We start from the raw sequence: 19647 nt of genomic DNA, 5'->3' as shown, positions 1-19647 counted from the left end.
CTAAGACCAGCTGATTCAATAGCCAGGATCATTTATTAAAAGCCCAATGATCAGGAACAGCTGGGTTTAGTGTTGAACCAACAAAAAGCTTCTGACGCACTACATGCCAAACCCCAGCCATGAAACAATTATTGATACACAGGAATTGAGGAACTGCAACATGACTTTTAATCTTGCTTGGTTAATTAGTAACTGCATGATTGCTTGGTTATAAAATATCATTTTTTAAGACTTACTTGCTGTTTCAACTTTATTTTATTAACATCAAACAGTACAAAAATACATCAATCTAATTAGGACCAAATATTCACATTTCCATCACAGCAATATATTTTGTTTTGTAAGATCAAACCAACACTGGAATATGAAGCTAATGACAAAACCAAATGTATACACTGTTATTTAAATTAGAATCATGACATTTACAATATGTTTGAGTTGTACATTGGTTTTAGCTATACATTATTTATATTATTGTCCTACTTCTAGTTATTAAGAACAAAATACATTTTCATAAAGTGAAATCAGGACACTTCAAATAAACTCAAAGGGTAAACTGAATATTGACGCTAATTTTAAAATGTAGCCTTCTCAAACTTCTGTTCATAAGTAATGTGTATGACTTACATATTTGCCTGTTTTATAAGAGATAAATCATCAGGTCGAGAAGCTTTTAGTGCATTACACTCCATGCAATGTATTTTAGCTTCAAAGTTGAAACAAAATCAAATGTAATACTTTGGTAATATCTTTATAAATTTGAGGAAAGAAAATCACTATTTAAACTCATAGTATGAAATTAATTACTTATTAAATTCAAGTGTGACAATGACCACTTGTAGTAAGATAATCATATCAATTTTGTCCGGATTATAAATTCACACCAATATTATAAAAGTTTCATATAGCTTGAACATGACCAAATCCCTGTAGTTTCTTACACATTATTCTTAATTCATTTTACAAATATGAATGAACATTACTATATCTTCGGTAATCAGCATTTTTCTCAAATGTTGTACTTTTGAATGACATGTCACGTTGAGATCTTCTAAAAGACCTTGAGTAATCTGAAAAAAAAAACAGCACAGTTAATATAGAAAATAATTATTCATGTGAAACAAACATTTTAGATTTTTAATTTAGCCTAATTTAATTGAAAAAATAAATTTGATAATATCGGCAGCAAATACAGTTATGCACTTATATAATCACTTTATCTTTGTATTTTTATTCGTAATATATTGCTACATCGATATCGTATACTGATGTTGTATACAAAGTATTCAGCAATTTTGTAGAAGTAACATTTGCCCACAACGATACGTGACTGAAATACGATCCTTCATGTGCTTGACCTGAAATCCAACAATAAAAATAATAACTAATGAAGTTGCCATGCAAAATAACCCTAATATTTTATCCATTTACAATGAGGATTATGATGATGTTTGTCTGAGTGTTAATGTGTTGTTATCTCCAATGACATAGTTATTGTGATGCTGAGTGATTTTTTCATAGTCACATTATCATGTCTTGTATTTATCTAATGATGGTACTTTATGATGATAAAAGTTGTGGTGTGTCTTACATTTGCTATGTTCATCTTTTATCTAATGATGATGATTTTGATGATGTCTACCTGAGTTGTGGTGTGTCATACATATGGTAGTCCTAGTTGAGCTTCTAATGGATCCTCCATGTAGGTTGTGTGAGTTGTTTCTCCTCCACACTCTCCAAACCATGTCTCGTAGATCAGCCTAAGAAAACAAGGTCATGCGATGAAGTGAATCGAAAAATTAATCATTTTCTAGCAATTTAAGAAAACCAAAACGCTGAAATATTATTTTTTTCAATTAGCTGAAACAATTTTGATAAGATATAATAGCAAATAATTTCAGTTTTTACTCACTCTGAAATTTTCACTCATAAAACAATATATGAGTGGGTTGACGAAGCTGTTTGCATTTGCTAGCCACAAACAACCAAAGTAGGACAAGACGTAGACTAGTCGAGATGCGTCAGTCTGAGAGTTAGCAAAGTCAGGGAAGAAGGCGTAGATAGCGTAGAACGTCTGTAGAGGTAGCCAGCACAGAGAGAACAGGACAACTATAGTCACCAGCATCTTTATAACCTGTAACAAAAGTATAATAATCTATTTGTCCCTGAGGTACTAGCAATTACCTGGCGCATGTTGCTGTGCTAACAACTATTATATTAAATGGTTCATATTATGGTTATATTATATTAATTTGTTCATTACAATAAATAATACAAAATTATACCAAAAACAAAAATATAATATTTTTTTACTTAATTGCCAGAGTATAAACAATGTTTTTTTGTTTTATCATTAGGTGTATATAAGTTTCTAGGCTTACCTACCACCACGTGAGCACGCAAGCTGTCCGTGTGAAAAGCGTGCATTTTTTCTAAATTAAAACCGGCGATAGCCAGGGATTGTCCTTGTGCCTTATAATTGTGATTGCGAAAGGGACACGCAAATGAAATTGTAGTCGCTTGAATTCAAAAGGTAATTTAGATTAATTTATCAGTATTCTTGGGATTAAGACTATTTCTCCTTCAAACTTATCACTAATGATTGTTGATTCGATCAAGATTGGTGTCATTTTTTTTAATCGTCAGTCTGGTTCCGTTGCACAGATTGGGTGGATTTAAGCTTCACATTAGTGTTATTGGAGTTCCTTCTTTTAATGACAGTAATGTGGTGAGTTAATGACAAATTGGGAGGCATTTGAGTACCTAAGATAGCACGCACGATTATTATTCACTTAATAATTTATGTTGGATTGTGTGGGTATACAACGAAAGACAGAAATATAAAGGCATTGCCATCCCTGTTATTATTTATAATACTTTGATAAAGGTTTTTACTTTTTATGCTTATATATTATGTAAAAGTGGGGAATTTGAACGTGGCTGAGTGCACAGGTGTGCTGCGATTGGTGTTTGATATAGTTGGACCTATCCAAAAGTAAAATAGTTTTCCGTGCTGAATTCTGTGGAAACAGTGTGTTACTATGCTAAATCATGACTAATACAGAATGTTGTGATTATTTAAACCAACAAAACATTTTGTGAAAGTAAACATCTGCTTTTAAATTATTTTTATTTTTAAGCCTGACATTGGACCCCTTAAAACCGTGTGGGGCGGAGCCCTTTTCACGGAGCAGCACCAAACTTCACACAAACCATCATTGAATAATGCGTAATAATGCCTGAAAGTTTCATTAAAATCTGTCGAGCAGTTTCGGAGTCTATAGGGTATATACGCACATACATACTTCCTTACTTCCTCTTTTATAGATATTGAAATTAATTCATACAGATTTGTCAAAATAAAAATACGATAAATACTGTAGATTAAACTCAACTGAGAATTGTAATTTTAATAACATGCTAATTGATGTCAGGTTCCAACATTCAAGATAAAATGTTGTTTCATGTAAGTATTCAAACAGATGCCTTTCTGTGATTTATTCATACTTAATAGTAAGCCCTGGAGAATCAATACCTAGAAATTACTCCTAGACATCATTTAAAAATTGAATTCTTTTTTATTTAAATTTGGAATGGTTGAATACACTTAGCTTTTTAATAAACACATTTGTATATTTGTTTTATCTTGTAAACCACTTCTGTCAGATTATGTATTTTAAATACAGTAACGATTAAAAATACGGAAAGTAAATACAAGAAACGTCTTAAAACACTTAAAGTATATATTTACGCTTATACTAGACGTAAATATATTTATTATATTCGGTAAATACACAAAAAGATAGTAAGTGGCTATTGATTGTGGCTATTGATTAAAAATACCCATGATATGGTAATATTGGTTTGGGGCATAATGTATACCTGTTACAATATTCAAACACAAGGTTTGAATTACTTTGCATTTTAAGCTTCTAATCCAAGCTAATATAATTTAATTGAAAACCTTGCGTTTGGCTCGCAGCTGGACGAGGTCTCTGTCTGGGTCGGCGTTGCCGGGGGAAGATCTGCGCCACATCTTCCACGCGATGGACGAGTAGGTGAGGGCGAGGCCAAACAGTGGGATAAAGAAAGTGAACAGAAAGATGAACACAGTGTAGTACCTGCTGTGATGAGGCTCGCTCCATCGCTCTGAACAGTCCTGATTCATCCTAGGTAAACAGATGGTAGGATTAAAAGCAATTATAGGCAAAATTTGGCCACACCGGATTAGTGCACCAAAATCAGGAAGGCTACGTCATTTCAGATTCTTCCTGCGTTTTCCAATGATGGATTTTGTTATTAGTAAAGGATAAGGCTGGAAAAACAAGCGATGGGATCAAAGAGATCAAAACCTGGTAAATGTAAAATTTGATTTCCTGCGAGTATTTTCTCCTGTTCTGAACATTTCTGGTTAATACATCAATGCTCACATTTTACTCATCAATGCTCACTTCACCCCTTAAACCAACAGTCTCTGTTCAGACCAGGTAAACAATGATGGGATAGGAGTGAATGTTCATTAAACATCTGCTAGTGTAGATTAATATGTAATAACACTACTTCAAAAGCGTAAAATATAGATCAAACTAAATAAATCAATTAAGTGATATGTCAAAATAATTAACATGCATTAATAGTGTTACATACCACAAACATAAACCGACCACATACGTTGGTGTTACTCATAAGGTAATACCGACAAAACATAAAAACCAGAATAAACATTGTATAACTATTGTATAACCATTGTATGATTATTTAATTTTTTATAAATTATTATTAATTATTTGTATTTGTTTATTTTATTGGGAAAAGCGTTTTAATGTCATGTGTATTTTATGTTGGTTTATCCTTTTAGCTCAACCCAGCAATACCTACAGCAGTTAAACTACAAATCGAAATAATCGAATACAGTTTTTGATACAAATTGTTTGTTTTTATGTTGTTGAAACAATCTCCTCTCTTTTGGCTTGGTATAGTGGCTTGTGTGCCTGTAAAAAAATTAGGTTCAAGAGACATGATTAAATTTATAAATAACCCCGCCGCAGCAAACCTGCAGACTTAGCGAATTTCCATTTGCCTGATTAGATTTACTCTAAAATGTCTCCTTAAAAATATCACATTTATTCTCTATTCAAACAGAATTAATTTAATGAGTACTTAGGTTTGCTGCATCAGGGAGGGCAAAAGTTTTTTTAATGTAAAATGATAAAAGGTACTGTAGTTTAGTAAGAAATTAATGTATTTTCCAAATTTGATCAAAATATGTTCATAAACAAGCAAACTACAACAGTTGACTTATTCTCCATAAGAATAACATGGGAATTTAAAATTAACATTTTTTTGAATTTTCTCCGTAACAATTAGGCGCATAATAACGCTCCAAAATACCAAATTATTTGTTTTTTTAAGCTCTACAAAAAGGTTTAGAAAGACATTGTGAAATGTTGCGTTTTTAGGGTCAAAAATGGGAAAAGCCATTTCCCCCCCATAAAACCCAACATAAACCCCCGTTAACATAGTCCGATCATGCTGGTTCGTGAACTCATTCAAGTTTATCCCGCCTTACACCTTCAAACCAAATTTTATCAAAATCGGACAAAAATTACTCAAGTTATCGTGCGGATGGACACACACACACACACACACACACACACACATATATATATATATATATATAAATTTGAACCGAATGATGTTTTTGGCCTCTGGGGACATCAAAATGAAAAAAAGTTAATCGGTCCCGGGCCTAGGTCTTACTATGAGACCTACGGTAATAGCTACTTCCCTATAGGGAAATTCTCTAAAACCTGAAGCCACCTCATAAATGTAATGACATCCCCAATCTCTTGAACAAAATACCATCACAAACCATAAAGCCTGACTAGATAAGCTTCCCTGTTTTGTAAGACTTACCTTCCGTCATATTTGAACTGGCGAGACTCGACCACCTTGAGTTGTATGGCAGACACAAGACCCGCCATCACCCAGATACAGAAGATGATCACTTTGTTGCGTAGATTGCGGCTGTGGCGGTCGAAGGGATACCAGATAGCTCTGTATCTGCGTAACATAACAGTTCTATTTACTTTTATTTGATTTTTACTTACCAAAAATATTGCTGTGATCTAAAACATCAACTGGATACATGATCATATTTACTTTTGTATGTGCACAATATTTGTAGCACTTAACGTTTTCACTTGGCTCGAAGCTTACGAAGTCAGCTTTTATACTTCTTAATACCTAAAAAAGTTGGCCGAAACTAATTGTGTTCAGGCAAAAATATAACAAGAATAGATGATGAAATTAATGATTTCCTAAGAGCATTGATATTTTAAGAACAGAGAAAGTCAAATACCAAATTAAATACTAAACTAATGTACTTTAGGCTTAGGTTGAGGTTTTTGACCATATTAGATCCAGCCATCTTTTAAATATCTTTTGATCCTGATTGTATATCTGCAGTCCATTACAACAAATCTGTCCGCAAAATGTAATATCAGATTTTTAATTGTGTACAAATCTCATAATTGTTTACAAAAACTATCAAGTAGTTTAAATCTATTTGCTCTCAGTGCAGTAAGAATGTTATACCGAAGTTTTCTTAAGCTGCATTTTTACCTACCACAAATATTTGGGTTTATATACCTAACAAGGAAGCACTTATGTCCTAAGTTATACTTTTGATAGGATAAGGTCCGTTTAAATACCACCCCTACTCTCTAATCCAGCTATAAGTTAAAACGGATTTCCTAAATGTCTCTGACATGGGGCTTTAGGGTGTTACTTGTGACTTGAATGTTTAAGTCACCAGTTTTAATGATCGTGGAACAGTATATTTAATACCACTTGTTTAGCTTGGTGATCATTTAATTAGGAAAGAATTGTGTTTCTAATACAATAAACGCGTTAAATTATTTTAGTAGATTATGTTTACTATTTCACTTGTGGATTATTTAAATTATGGATAATTAAGGATACTAAAGAATCTATAAATCGTCCCCATAAGTTTACATACCAGGCAATCTGTTGTACAGTATGTCATTTCACTAAAGGTAAATATCTACCGTAAAACCCAAACCTCATGCTCTACGAGTAGTTGATTAACTGTATCGAGGGATATAGAATTTTCTTTCGGACAGCGTGTACCATTTTACATTGTGCTTTGCTTTTCACGATTTACTTCACAAACAATGGGTTGAACTTAGATTCTTCTTTACTACTAAGTTGCCTAATAGGCATACAACTCCTTATTAATAATTTAAAAGGGTGAAAATTGATACTTATAAGTAAAATGTATCTAAGCTTTGGCAAATAGTCAATCTTTTATTTGAAAATAATACGTGTTTGTCTGGAAATCGGGTTTTACTATGGCGGAAGACGTCAAGAGAAAATTTAATTGAACATATCTTTTTGTAATCTAGTTACTGCTCAATACAGTAATACAAATTTGATTAACAAAGCTGTTCTAATCTATATTATGATTTTTTGTTTATTTTGTTACAATATATTAGTTTTATCAAAGCGTTAGAAACAATGATCTACTAAATAAAGGAGACGACAAATTTGTATTTTATCACATTAATATGTCTTCTTTGTAACTTCATTTTAAGATAAGTTTTAAAAAAATATTCGAAACACTTTGTTTGGATTAATTTTTTTTATAATAGTCAATATGCGTATATATGCTGTTTTTTTAAGATAAATAAAATATTATGAACAAATTCAGCACGTGAGTTGAAGCACTGGTGAAAACGTTGGCAAAACGGCAGCAATAAAACAACGAGGGTAGCTTAGCTGAGTTAGTGTCAAATTATAACACGAGAGATTTGACATCTCCTGCGACGTTATACTGAGGATTTCATCATGTTATTTGTAATATGAAATGTATTTTTAGTATGTAAAAATTACTAACCCAACGATTATGACAACAAAATATCTTCTAGCTGGAAATACTAAAATGAATAGAAGTAACAAATCAATAGCACACTTTATTTAATAATCGTTGCGAACCACAGTATGAAGATAATACTCCCTAGTGTTGGTTTAGTGCATGTTGAATCAGTTGAAAAGCTTTTATTCTACAGATAATGGTTTCTAATTTAAATTGTTGATGCTTGAGCTTAACCACGTGTACGAAAATCAATATCTATGCATCTACTCGTTTATTGCAGCTATTTATTCCTTCACAATCCACGTGTCAAAATTGTCAAGTTAAATAAAAAATATTGTTTGTTTTATTTATAAAACATTATTACTAACACAATGTTGACCCTAAAAATCAAATAAAATATTGCCATGCAATTCATCTGAACTAATTGGGTAAATGTGTATAAATTAAATATTTTCCAACGTACATCTTGTTAAAATAATTGTTTTGCATTGCCTGTATTGATAATCTCTGTTCACAATATCGAAGGTTGAGCCAAGGTACCTGTCGAATCCTATAGCCATGAGTGTGTAGACTGACACGATGACTGAGGTGTGCTGCATAGCCATCACGATGGGACAGAACCACGGCGGGAACACCCAACGTCCCAGCATGAACCTACCCAAACATACTTCATCGTTAAATAGGTTCTCAGCAAAGCCCAGTCAATAAAGACAAACTCTCTAGGCGCAACTGGATTTTCCCTGATGATAGACCGTGATAAGATTTTCTCAAAAGTCCCCACTTCTCAACCTTGTGTTTTACCCACCCCCTCCAAACCTAGAAATTGCATGCTTCCCTTAACTGACCATAAGTCAAATACTAATCGTGATGCAATTCGGTTGTTTAGTTTCTGAATAGTTTTCCTACAACTTTTGTACTTAACATTTCTTTCTAAACCAGTATTTGGGGAGATATAAAATTTAAACTTTGTTAAAAGCTTTGTTTCAGAGCACACAATTTAGTCTTTCTCTAGATACACTTTTAAATAGAAATAATACGCAAATATGGTTAAAAAAGTTTTAGTACGTTTCTTAGGGCTTATAAATATATATTTGGTTATTCGTTTGAGTAAACTGTTGTAGTGTGGGGCGTCGGCGTTCAGGCTTCATTAAAGCATCCGCGCAGCGTCGCCCCAGTCGTAAGCACCGGCACCGCTCTGATCTCAACTATTTGATACAAATCCCAAGACTTCGTACTTTGTACTTTTTACCTTCCCCCTAACAAGGATTAGCTTTCGGCTCTGACATAAGTTGTAAGCTAAATTAAGTTAAATTATGTCACAAAATACGAAGGAAACTGTCGTTAATATATACAAGCCATTTAAATCATGTTAAGAAATAAAAATTAAAACTAGCTGTTTTTTTAAAGTGATTCTATATGGAGCGGACATTTGAAATCACTTAATGAGCGCCTTCTTCTTTAGTAGCGATGTTTAAAGTTTGCATAATGTGAACTATGGACTATTTGCATAATCTAACTACAGTATGGATTATTGATCTTGAATAATAACAATTCTGCTAGCATATGAATAGTGGAATTATTAGATGTGAACTTTTGATTAAAAATACCCTAACATACTACTTTAGAATGACATCCACGATGTCACGTTGTCTATTAGCATGTCACAGCTTATCTTATTATTAACCAAATTTGGCTTTTCTATTCCGAGTTCGTTTGGCTATGCTACCCGACCGATTTTTATGATTAAAGTCTCAAATTGAGGGTATGAACGCACAGATTTACCATCAAGCATCGACATATATTTATCTAAAATCCCACTCGGCTTATACGTGAACGAAATTTCCTCCCCATGTATTTATTATGCAAGTTAAATATGGGTTTTCTTTTCCGAATTTGTTTGGCTCTTCTACCCGACCGATTTTCATGATTGAGGTATCAAATTTATTTATTTATTTATTTTACCCTCGAATGGTCAAGAACCAATTATTTACAATATGGTATACAAGATGACTTAATAACTTAAACATTACCGTACATACCAAATTGATTTTTTTATGACATGCAGTCAAGTGAATTCAATTTGAGCAGTACAAAACCAAATTATTTAAATTAAAAACTTAATCAAATTAAATCAATTAATTTAATCAAATTAAAGGAATCCACGCACAGAATTGCTATCAAGCATCGGTATATATTTATCTATAATCTCACTCTTCTTATACGTAAATTTACTCCCATGTATTTCTTATGCAAGTTAAATTTGGTTTCTGTTTTCCGAGTTTGTTTGGCTCTTCTACCAGACCGATTTTCATGATTGAGGTCCTAAATTGAAGGCATGCACGCAAACATTTCACCTCCTATATATTTTGGTCTATGAACCTTCAGTGAAATACTGGCTTTCATTTAAGTTATAAGTTATTCAAATCAGACGAGATTCAAGCAAACGCAAGGTGAACAATCAACATAAAAACTGTTTCTATAAACGAGCTTTGTTATAGTTTTGCCAAAGTTGTGCTGAGTTTTAGACGTTTGTTCCGATTGCTGTATGGAGGTGCAAAAGTTTCTGTGAAACCACATAAAATTACTAGGTCAATCACGTAAGCACGATTTGCCGCAGTGGCTGTATATTAACAGGTACGATAAAGGTAAATTTTTGAATACCTTTGCCAAAACATTCCTACACATACGAAACCTACCAATACATAAGTAGTCCAGGATCTGAAGGGGGTTGAGCATGCATGAAAAGGGTGACGCAATTTTATTTCTGATTGTTGTTATAGGCACTATAGTGATCATGAAAACGCATGTCGTCGCCCCCCAGCGTGGTCGACAACCCGGGGGGGAGGGGGGCAATATGGCGGGGGGCGCCGTTTACTAAAACGCCTATAACTCGAGAACTATTCTAGGTAGAACATTGCAATAAACGTCAATTTACTCAAAAAATTATGATCTTTAAAAATGTTAATGTAGTGAAATTCGTATCTTTGATGGTTTTTTAGTTATTTTATATTGAAGCTAAAAATCAATATGGGGTTATGGGGTTAAAATAGGTTTTTCCCATTTTTGACCCTAATAACCAAACAAATTGCAATTTATTTCTTAACCCATTTTGTAGAGCTTAAAAAAAAAAAATAATTTAGTATAGCAAAGGGCTGTTGTATGCCTAACGGTTATGGATATAGTTAAAAAAACTTAAATTCAAAATGCCCATGTTATTCTTACGGAGAATCAAAAAAACTGTTGTAGTTTGCTTATATATGGATATATTATAAACAAATTTGGCAATTTTGTTTATTTCATACAAAGCTATCAACATTTCAATATAAAACTCACCTCAATACCTTCCCTGTAGCAGCAAACCTAGGTACTCATTATAATTCATTTTATTTAAATAGGAAATAAAGCTGACAGTTTTCAGGGAATGTTTGAGTATAATATAATATTGAGTCTGCAGGTTTACTGCGGCAGGGGTACTTTTTAAAGCAACCGAAAATACAAGTACCAAGAGACACCTTTTAAGGATAAACATAGTTTTCATGTTTGTAGATCTATGAATAAAAAATTTTATAAAAAAATCAGGAAAAAATTATAGGAAAAACTGTTCTTTACTTAAGGTCCGTGAAGTTGGCGTACCCATATTAGCGTATCCACTTTTGATCATATCAATCGTTAGTTCATCGTTAGTTCTCGATAGTTCCCAAATGTTTTCGTTAGTTCTCAAAAAATAAAAAAGTTATAGCCGATAATAAGTGGGTACGCTAACTTCACACTTCCGGGATCTAGCGCGCGCCGTTTTCTGATGAGAAATGTTTACATCTATATATCAATCGTTAGTTCTTCGTTAGTCCTCGATAGTTCTCAAATTTTTTCGTTAGTTCTCAAAAAATAAAAAAGTTACACGGCATTCAAAGTGGGTACGCTAACTTCACAATTTCCAGCGGGCACAGTTTTTTTTACTATAAATGCCTATATCTATATACCAATCGTTAGTTCTTCGTTAGTTCTCGATAGTTTTCTAATATTGATGTTAGATCTCTAAAAACAAAAAGGTTATAAGGAATACAAAGTGGGCACTCTAACTTCACAACTATAGAATTTCCAGTGGACACAGTTTTCTTACTACAAATGCCTATATCTATATACCAATATTTAGTTCTTCGTTAGCTCTGGATAGTTCTCAAAAATGTACACTCAACTATTCTTTCAAACATTCATAGCATCGTTCTTAAACAGTTTAGAAATACGTTTAAAATTAAATGTGTTAGCTAGATTATTAATATATACCGAGAATAAATATTTTTATCTTATGATAATTTTTTTATAATAAAATAATTAATTAAAATTTAGTTTAATGATTTGCAAAAAGGGGGTTTTATTCAAGTTCCATGCCTATAGCCGGCTCCAGACTGTACCTACGCTCGCAAGTAGCAAATGGCAGCAAATGCTCGTCCTCGTGTTTTCCGTTCATTGCCGGTATTTTTGCACACATCAAAGTGATCGAATATCTTTGCAATTCCCGAAACGAACAGTTTTTGGGAAAACAACACATGTGTGTGGATGTTTTACTCGTTAGATCGTCGAACGGCAAATATGTCGTGTTTTGGGAGTGGCGCATGTCTGGAGACAGCTTATTTTGTTGACGGAAGAACTTGAAATGGCGCTTGACACGGCTTAACAGTTGAAAATGACTCTAATCTATTTATTTTGTATAGTAGTATACTGTAAGCATTTTTCGTCGAATGAAGGTGCGCGCTGGAAATCAGAAGTGTTAAATTAGTTTATCTATTCATAATGGGCTATACGTCTATTTATTTATTTATTAGTGACAAATAAATTTTATAAATTTTATATCGAGCAGAGATAACGACTGGTAAATAGATATAGGCGTTTTTCTTCATATGACAGGACGCGCTAGAAATCGGAAGTATCATTAATATAACCACTTTATCAGCCATAACTTTGTTTTATTTATTAGAACTAAAGAAAATCCTGGAGAACTATCTAGAAGTAATGATTAATATTTATTTTATTTTATTTTATTTTGCATTCCAACGGATAGCTCCATTTTTATATTTGGTACAATTATACATGAAATAACATAGAATACTTGCTTACTACACTAGCCTAGTTATGCAATAGTTTACTGAAAACAATGTAAATGAATTAGTTAATAAGGAAAACGAAAAGGAGAAACGGCAAAAAGATGGCAAAAATAACAGCGGCAAGCAACAAAACGAGTGGAAAACATAACAATAACAGCATAGATAATAAAAAATAATAATAAAAAGAATTTTTTCGTCAGATGCAGTTGCCCGCTAGAATTTCTGTAGGTGTGAAATTAGCGTCCTTATTCAGATTCAACTCATCAGGTGCAATTTTTAAATTTTTTTAGAACTAACAAAATAAATCGGTGAGCTATTAAGTACTTACGATTAATATTAAGATATAGGCTAGGCACTTTTAGTCAGACAAGAGTGCACGCTAGGAATGATTTGGGTGTGAGGTTGGCATAACCACGTTTAAGACCTTATTGGCTTTTTAATTTTTAAGAACAAGCAATAATATTGGGGAACTAACAAGAAATAACGAAGAACTAAAAATTGGTAGGCTATATAGATATAAGCGTTTTAGTCAGAAAACGGTGCCCGCTGGAAATTTTATAATTTTGAAGTCAGCTTACTCACTTTGTATGCTTCGTAACATTTTTATTTTTTGAGAACTAACGTAAATATTGGAGAACTATCGAGAACTAACGATTGGTATATAGATATAGGCATTTATAGTCAAAAAACTGTGCCCGCTGGAAATTGTACAATTGTGAAGTTAGCGTACCCACTTTGTATGCCTCGTAACTTTTTTATTTTTTGAGAACTAACGAAAACATTTGGGAACTATCGAGAACTAACGATGAACTAACGATTGGTATGATCAAAAGTGGATACGCTAATATGGGTACGCCAACTTCACGGACCTTAAGTAAAGAACAGTTTTTCCTATAATTTTTTCCTGATTTTTCATCAATTTTTTTATTCATAGATCTACAAACATGAAAACTATGTTTATCCTTAAAAGGTGTCTCTTGGTACTTGTAATTTCGGTTGCTTTAAAAAGTACCCCTGCCGCAGTAAACCTGCAGACTCGATATTATATTATACTCAAACATTCCCTGAAAACTGTCAGCTTTATTTCCTATTTAAATAAAATGAATTATAATGAGTACCTAGGTTTGCTGCTACAGGGAAGGTATTGAGGTGAGTTTTATATTGAAATGTTGATAGCTTTGTATGAAATAAACAAAATTGCCAAATTTGATTATAATATATCCATATATAAGCAAACTACAACAGTTTTTTTGATTCTCCGTAAGAATAACATGGGCATTTTGAATTTAAGTTTTTTTTAACTATATCCATAACCGTTAGGCATACAACAGCCCTTTGCTATACTAAATTATTTCTTTTTTTAAGCTCTACAAAATGGGTTAAGAAATAAATTGCAATTTGTTTGGTTATTAGGGTCAAAAATGGGAAAAACCTATTTTAACCCCATAACCCCATATTGATTTTTAGCTTCAATATAAAATAACTAAAAAACCATCAAAGATACGAATTTCACTACATTAACATTTTTAAAGATCATATTTTTTTGAGTAAATTGACGTTTATTGCAATGTTCTACCTAGAATTGTTCTCGAGTTATAGGCGTTTTAGTAAACGGCGCCCCCCGCCATATTGCCCCCCTCCCCCCCGGGTTGTCGACCACGCTGGGGGGCGACGACATGCGTTTTCATGATCACTATAGTGCCTATAACAACAATCAGAAATAAAATTGCGTCACCCTTTTCATGCATGCTCAACCCCCTTCAGATCCTGGACTAAAGGGTTTTTTATAAATAGTGGAAGAATATTAGGAAAATCGACCTAACAAATTCGGACTAAGTGGAAACGTTGCACAGTTGTTTTGTAAGCCTAAATAATTAAAATATCAAAAGTCCCCATAATCCCGGTTGTGCTTCAGCCGCCATCTTGGAAAATGGCGGCCAATTTTTCCTTTTTTGACAATATTTCACAAACTATTGGTATTAGAGAATTTTCGTAAAAACAAAAGTTAAAGAACGTCTAAAAATACATCTTTTTTATATTGCAAAGTTTGCTCTATCTCTAACGGTTATTGCGATAAATAATAAAAAGTTAGTATTAAACTTTAAATTCCCATGTTATTCTTATGGAGAAAAATAGAATTGTTGCAGTTTGCTTATTTATGGATATATTTTGATCAAACTTGGTTAATTTTTTTATTTTATACTAAGCAATTAATATTTAACATAAATACACACTTTAGTACCATCCCTATTGCAGTAAACCTAGTACTCGTTAAATTTTAAGTTACCGTATTTAAATAGGGAATATATCTTACATTTTTATGATATATTTTTAGTAAAAATCCAGTCAGGCAAATGGATATTAATTTTTTAATCATATTAACAATCATTTTTCCATATTAGTATTATGATTTAAAAGCCTGCTTACTATCTTGTCACTACTATGCAACTACTCAAAACTTAAATGGTACGTTATTACTCCCGGTATGATTTTTTGTCGGTAAATATTAGGAAATTGAACCTAAAATCCGGACTAAATTGAAATTTTGCACAGTTAAGCAAAGTAAGCCTAGTTGATGAAAATGGAAAAGACCCTACAAAGTCCGGCTGTGCCTCATCCACATTTAGGCCGGATTTTAAGGTTGAATTTCCTAATATTCACTGACAAAATAATTATACCGGGAGCAATAAGTAGGCCTACCATGTAGGTAGTTACATAGTAGTGAAAAAATAGCGAGTGGGCTTCAACTTTACTACTAGTAAGGGAAAACTATTGTTAAATTGTCAAAAATAAATGTCCATTTGCCTGACTGGATCATTACTAAAATACTTCCTAAAAATGTAAGATAGATTCCCTATTTAAATACGGTAACTTCAAATTTAACGAGTTTGTAGGTTTACTGCTATGAAGAGGGTAATAAAGCGTGTATTTATGTTAAATATCATTAGCTGAGTATGAAATAAATAAATTTGCCAAGTTTGATCAAAGTATATTTATAAATAAGCAAACTGCAACAATTTTATTTTCCTCCATAAGAATAACATGGTAATTTTAAATTGAATACTAACTTTTATTATTTATCTCAATAGCCGTTAGAGATAGAGGAAACCTTGTAATATACAAAAGATGTATTTTTAGACGTTCTTTAACTTTTGCATTTACAAAAAGTTTCTAATACCAATAGTTTGTGAAATATTGTCAAAAAAGGGAAAATTGGCAGCCATTTTCCAAGATGGTGGCTGAAGCACAGCCGGGATTTATGGGGACTTTTGATATTTTATTTATTTAGGCTTACTAAACAACTGTGCAAAGTTTCCACTTAGTCCGAATTTGTTAGGTCGAATGGCTTTTTTATCCCTAAAATTCTTGGACTATAAACAAAACATGCAATTTAAATAGTTTCAGTAATTGTTTTGCTGTATACTATTTTTAATTTTCTATTTTTTATTTTATTTTTTATTTCTTTTTATTTTTTACCACAAAAGCAAGAAACAAGTGTCGAAAAAAAACATTTTATAAGGCTACTTCAAATTGTATTGGAATATAATGAGGATATTTTGTGGGGGATAAACATGTTAAACATTTTCCACAATTAATATAAAAAATCCATTTGGAGGACACTTAAGAAATATGTAAAATGAAAGTATTATTTTCTTGTGTGCATTTCATTAATTGGGAATAAAATTTGTCTTATTTTACATGTACCACAAAAGAACAAACTCACATAACTTCTTACTGTCATGGTTAAGAATTGGTGCAAACAGAAATAAATGTATCCCTGTCCTCTAAGTCCTGGCCAACGAATATTCCAGAGTCATTCAACTGCGTGACTTTACATTGAACATTTTTCTGGTCTGCGTTGGCATATAACGGGTAATATTACGTAACGTGGTTCAATCAGCAAACAGCGCAGTGTAAACTGACTACTTACAGCGTATACGTGAAGGGTATTGAGAAGATGGCCATAGTGACATCAGACACGGCCAAGTTGATGAGGAAAGCCCTCAAATCTCCTGACGACCTGTAAAATACAGTTGCAACTTTATACTTTGGTGATGTATATAAATTAGTATGAAAAATAACGCATGAATGTCAGATAGTGTCAGGTTGACGATGAGTACCTCAAGCGTCCTTAATGATCTTCAACGTAGGCCTCTACTGTACGACAAGGCCCTCTGACAAACACAACATGAAATGATTATTAACATAGTGATGTTGAATATTGTCAGGTTGATGGTGAATTCCTTCAAGTGTCTTTGTACTTAACACTTTAAACGTCGAATGAATAAACTGGCGTAGTTTCAAATTTACTCCCCACGTTTACCTGGTAATTGTTATTGTTTCATTGCCTTAAAATATTCGTGAATAACATAAGTAATTTCAACCGAATAAGACCGTGGAGGACGATTACGAGTAAACGTGTCTTAATGCAGGAATTTAAACCAGAGTTCTGAGTGTGGAATTTATGCTAGGGGTAGTAGCAAAATGATTCAAGGAAATCATTACCTATGTAATGTCAGAATTTTCTTATAGATATACCTATTTAGGAAACTTTGCAATGCTGCAAAATACCTTTATTCCTAAAATAAAGTGTAAAATCTTACTAATATATAATCATTGAATCATAAATTACACATTTCTCATCAAAGGAATAATAGTGATTTTATAACAAAAATGGGTCACAAAAAACGTTGTGTTTTACTTCCGTAGGCTAGAAATATGGCTTTAAAACATGTGTGCTTTTTCCTGAATCCAACTGAGTGCCCCAGTTGTTTTACAAATAAAAACCCGCTACCATGATAGTTCTGGCTGAATATTTAAACGTCACATTACATTTTACCATCTGTTAAGTGGATTGCCTCTCCAACTGACTTTACTTAAATGTTTCAAATATTAATGTCGATTGGAAAAACCTAAGTACCTAATAGTATATTTCGTACCTAGGGCCGAAAATGAGGTTTTGCCGGCTCGAGATAGTTTGTAAGTTCGAGACGAAGTCGAGAACTTAAATCGATCGAGAGCTGCAAAACCATTTCGGTCCGTGGTACGAACGCTATTTTCCACCACACTATACTCCATTACCACTATTCACCACCATAATAATGCACACTGATAGTAAACACAACTACAACTTTAAGGTTATGTGAAGAAATAATTTGAGGAATCAGCAAAAATAATAATAAATAGTTGCTAGGCAACGGTGAGAATAACACAATTCTATTGCAATGCTATGGATTTTGATTGTGTATTTAAAATGCATTCATGTTTTAAGTAAGCGGACAGCTGATTTTGCGGCCCCGGCCTGTAAAAACCTGCTCGGTCCCCAAATTACGATGACAGCTGGCATAGCCAGCAAAACATAACTTTCAGCCACCAATTAACGTATGTAATACAGCCAAAAACATCATAGTGTGGTGAAAACGTTTAAACAGTAAAACAATCCAACACTTATGTTATATAACAACTTTAAAATAATGTATAATTTAATATAAACAAAAGTAAAATATTCCATATGGTGACATTCGTTGTTGATATATATATATATATATAAACTAATTGTATTCCCGGCTATGAGGTGCTAAAGTTTTATGATTTGCCAATGTTGAAATACTGAAAATGTTGGTAGTTATTTTAAGACCAAAATTAAAACCAGAATGTAAGGCAAGCAGTAAACAACCCAATTAATTGGAAATGTCGTACTACTATTGAAGAAAAAAACTTAATTTACAATCAAAATTATAGCCATAATAATGTTTTCAAATAAATAAAATGCTCATTGTTTTTACTACTTTTGGACATAAAGATTGTTTTTTGGATTCACATTTTTCCAAGGCCGTCGGGTTAGGTTTTTTGCTTTGCAAATAGTGGTTTGATCCAATCAACATATTTATTTGTTATCGATTAGGAACAATTAGAGTATTTTAAGGACCTTGCTTACCTCTTCCCGAACGTTAGGATGGCTATGACTGTGAGGTTGCCACCCAGACTCAAACAAGCGGTCAGCGAGAACAACACGACCAGACAGACCTGGAAGGGAGTGTCTACAGCCTCCAGACTCGGATAGTCGATGTCCAGGATTTCCAAAGTTCCATTGGTCGTGTTCTCCCATACTTCCGGGTCTATTTCCTCCATCGCTCTACTCTATAACACACAGACACACGTTTCCTTTACCGTATAGAATACACAATCCTAAAATAACATAGGTATAGTTGTTGTCCTAAAATCACATCCGAGCCCAGCAAAATTTTATGGGTGATGCTCTTGAGAAAGTAAACTATTAGCAATTCACAAATAAAAAAGTATTGTCTGTAACTAGGTACATAAAACGAAAATTTGATCACCCTGCATATATTCCTGTATATGAATATTGTCTCTTTCAACAACCAATTGATCCATAAAGTATTGTTTTGATTTTCTCCTAAATGGGTGGACAAAAGTTACTAAGAAAATATTATCACCATCTACAAGATAAAAGTTTACAATAATTGACAGTTAGTCGATTCAAAAAGGTTATGTCGGGTGTTTGTAGCAACGGATCAGTCTTGGGATAGGCTGAAGATTTAGTCACTTGTACCTAGACTCCTCATCCCATTGTAAATTTTGAAGCTTGTTTTTCGTGTCTAGTTCATGTACGTCCACACTGATCGC

General features: G+C 32.9%; 1 protein-coding gene across 1 annotated transcript in view; it reads right to left on the bottom strand.

Annotated features, from left to right (window-relative positions):
- Positions 1–324: 324 nt before the first annotated feature.
- The window catches only part of LOC128983379 (tachykinin-like peptides receptor 99D), a 39043-nt gene continuing 19720 nt past the window's right edge, over positions 325–19647 (bottom strand). The window contains exons 2-9 of the mRNA XM_054402638.1: positions 18938–19140; positions 16931–17020; positions 8438–8551; positions 5917–6063; positions 3965–4169; positions 1913–2134; positions 1643–1760; positions 325–1070 (exon numbers count right to left, since the gene is read on the bottom strand). Of these exons, the coding sequence (XP_054258613.1) occupies positions 961–1070; positions 1643–1760; positions 1913–2134; positions 3965–4169; positions 5917–6063; positions 8438–8551; positions 16931–17020; positions 18938–19131 (1200 nt within the window). The 5' untranslated portion in view covers positions 19132–19140 and the 3' untranslated portion in view covers positions 325–960. The remainder of the gene's footprint in view (positions 1071–1642; positions 1761–1912; positions 2135–3964; positions 4170–5916; positions 6064–8437; positions 8552–16930; positions 17021–18937; positions 19141–19647) is intronic.

This window comes from Macrosteles quadrilineatus, unplaced genomic scaffold (assembly GCF_028750875.1).
Source record: "Macrosteles quadrilineatus isolate MER2022 unplaced genomic scaffold, UCM_ALF_1.0 Scaffold_1__1_contigs__length_201487025, whole genome shotgun sequence".
NCBI lineage: Eukaryota > Metazoa > Arthropoda > Insecta > Hemiptera > Cicadellidae > Macrosteles > Macrosteles quadrilineatus.
This window is presented reverse-complemented; position numbering and strand designations above follow the sequence as displayed.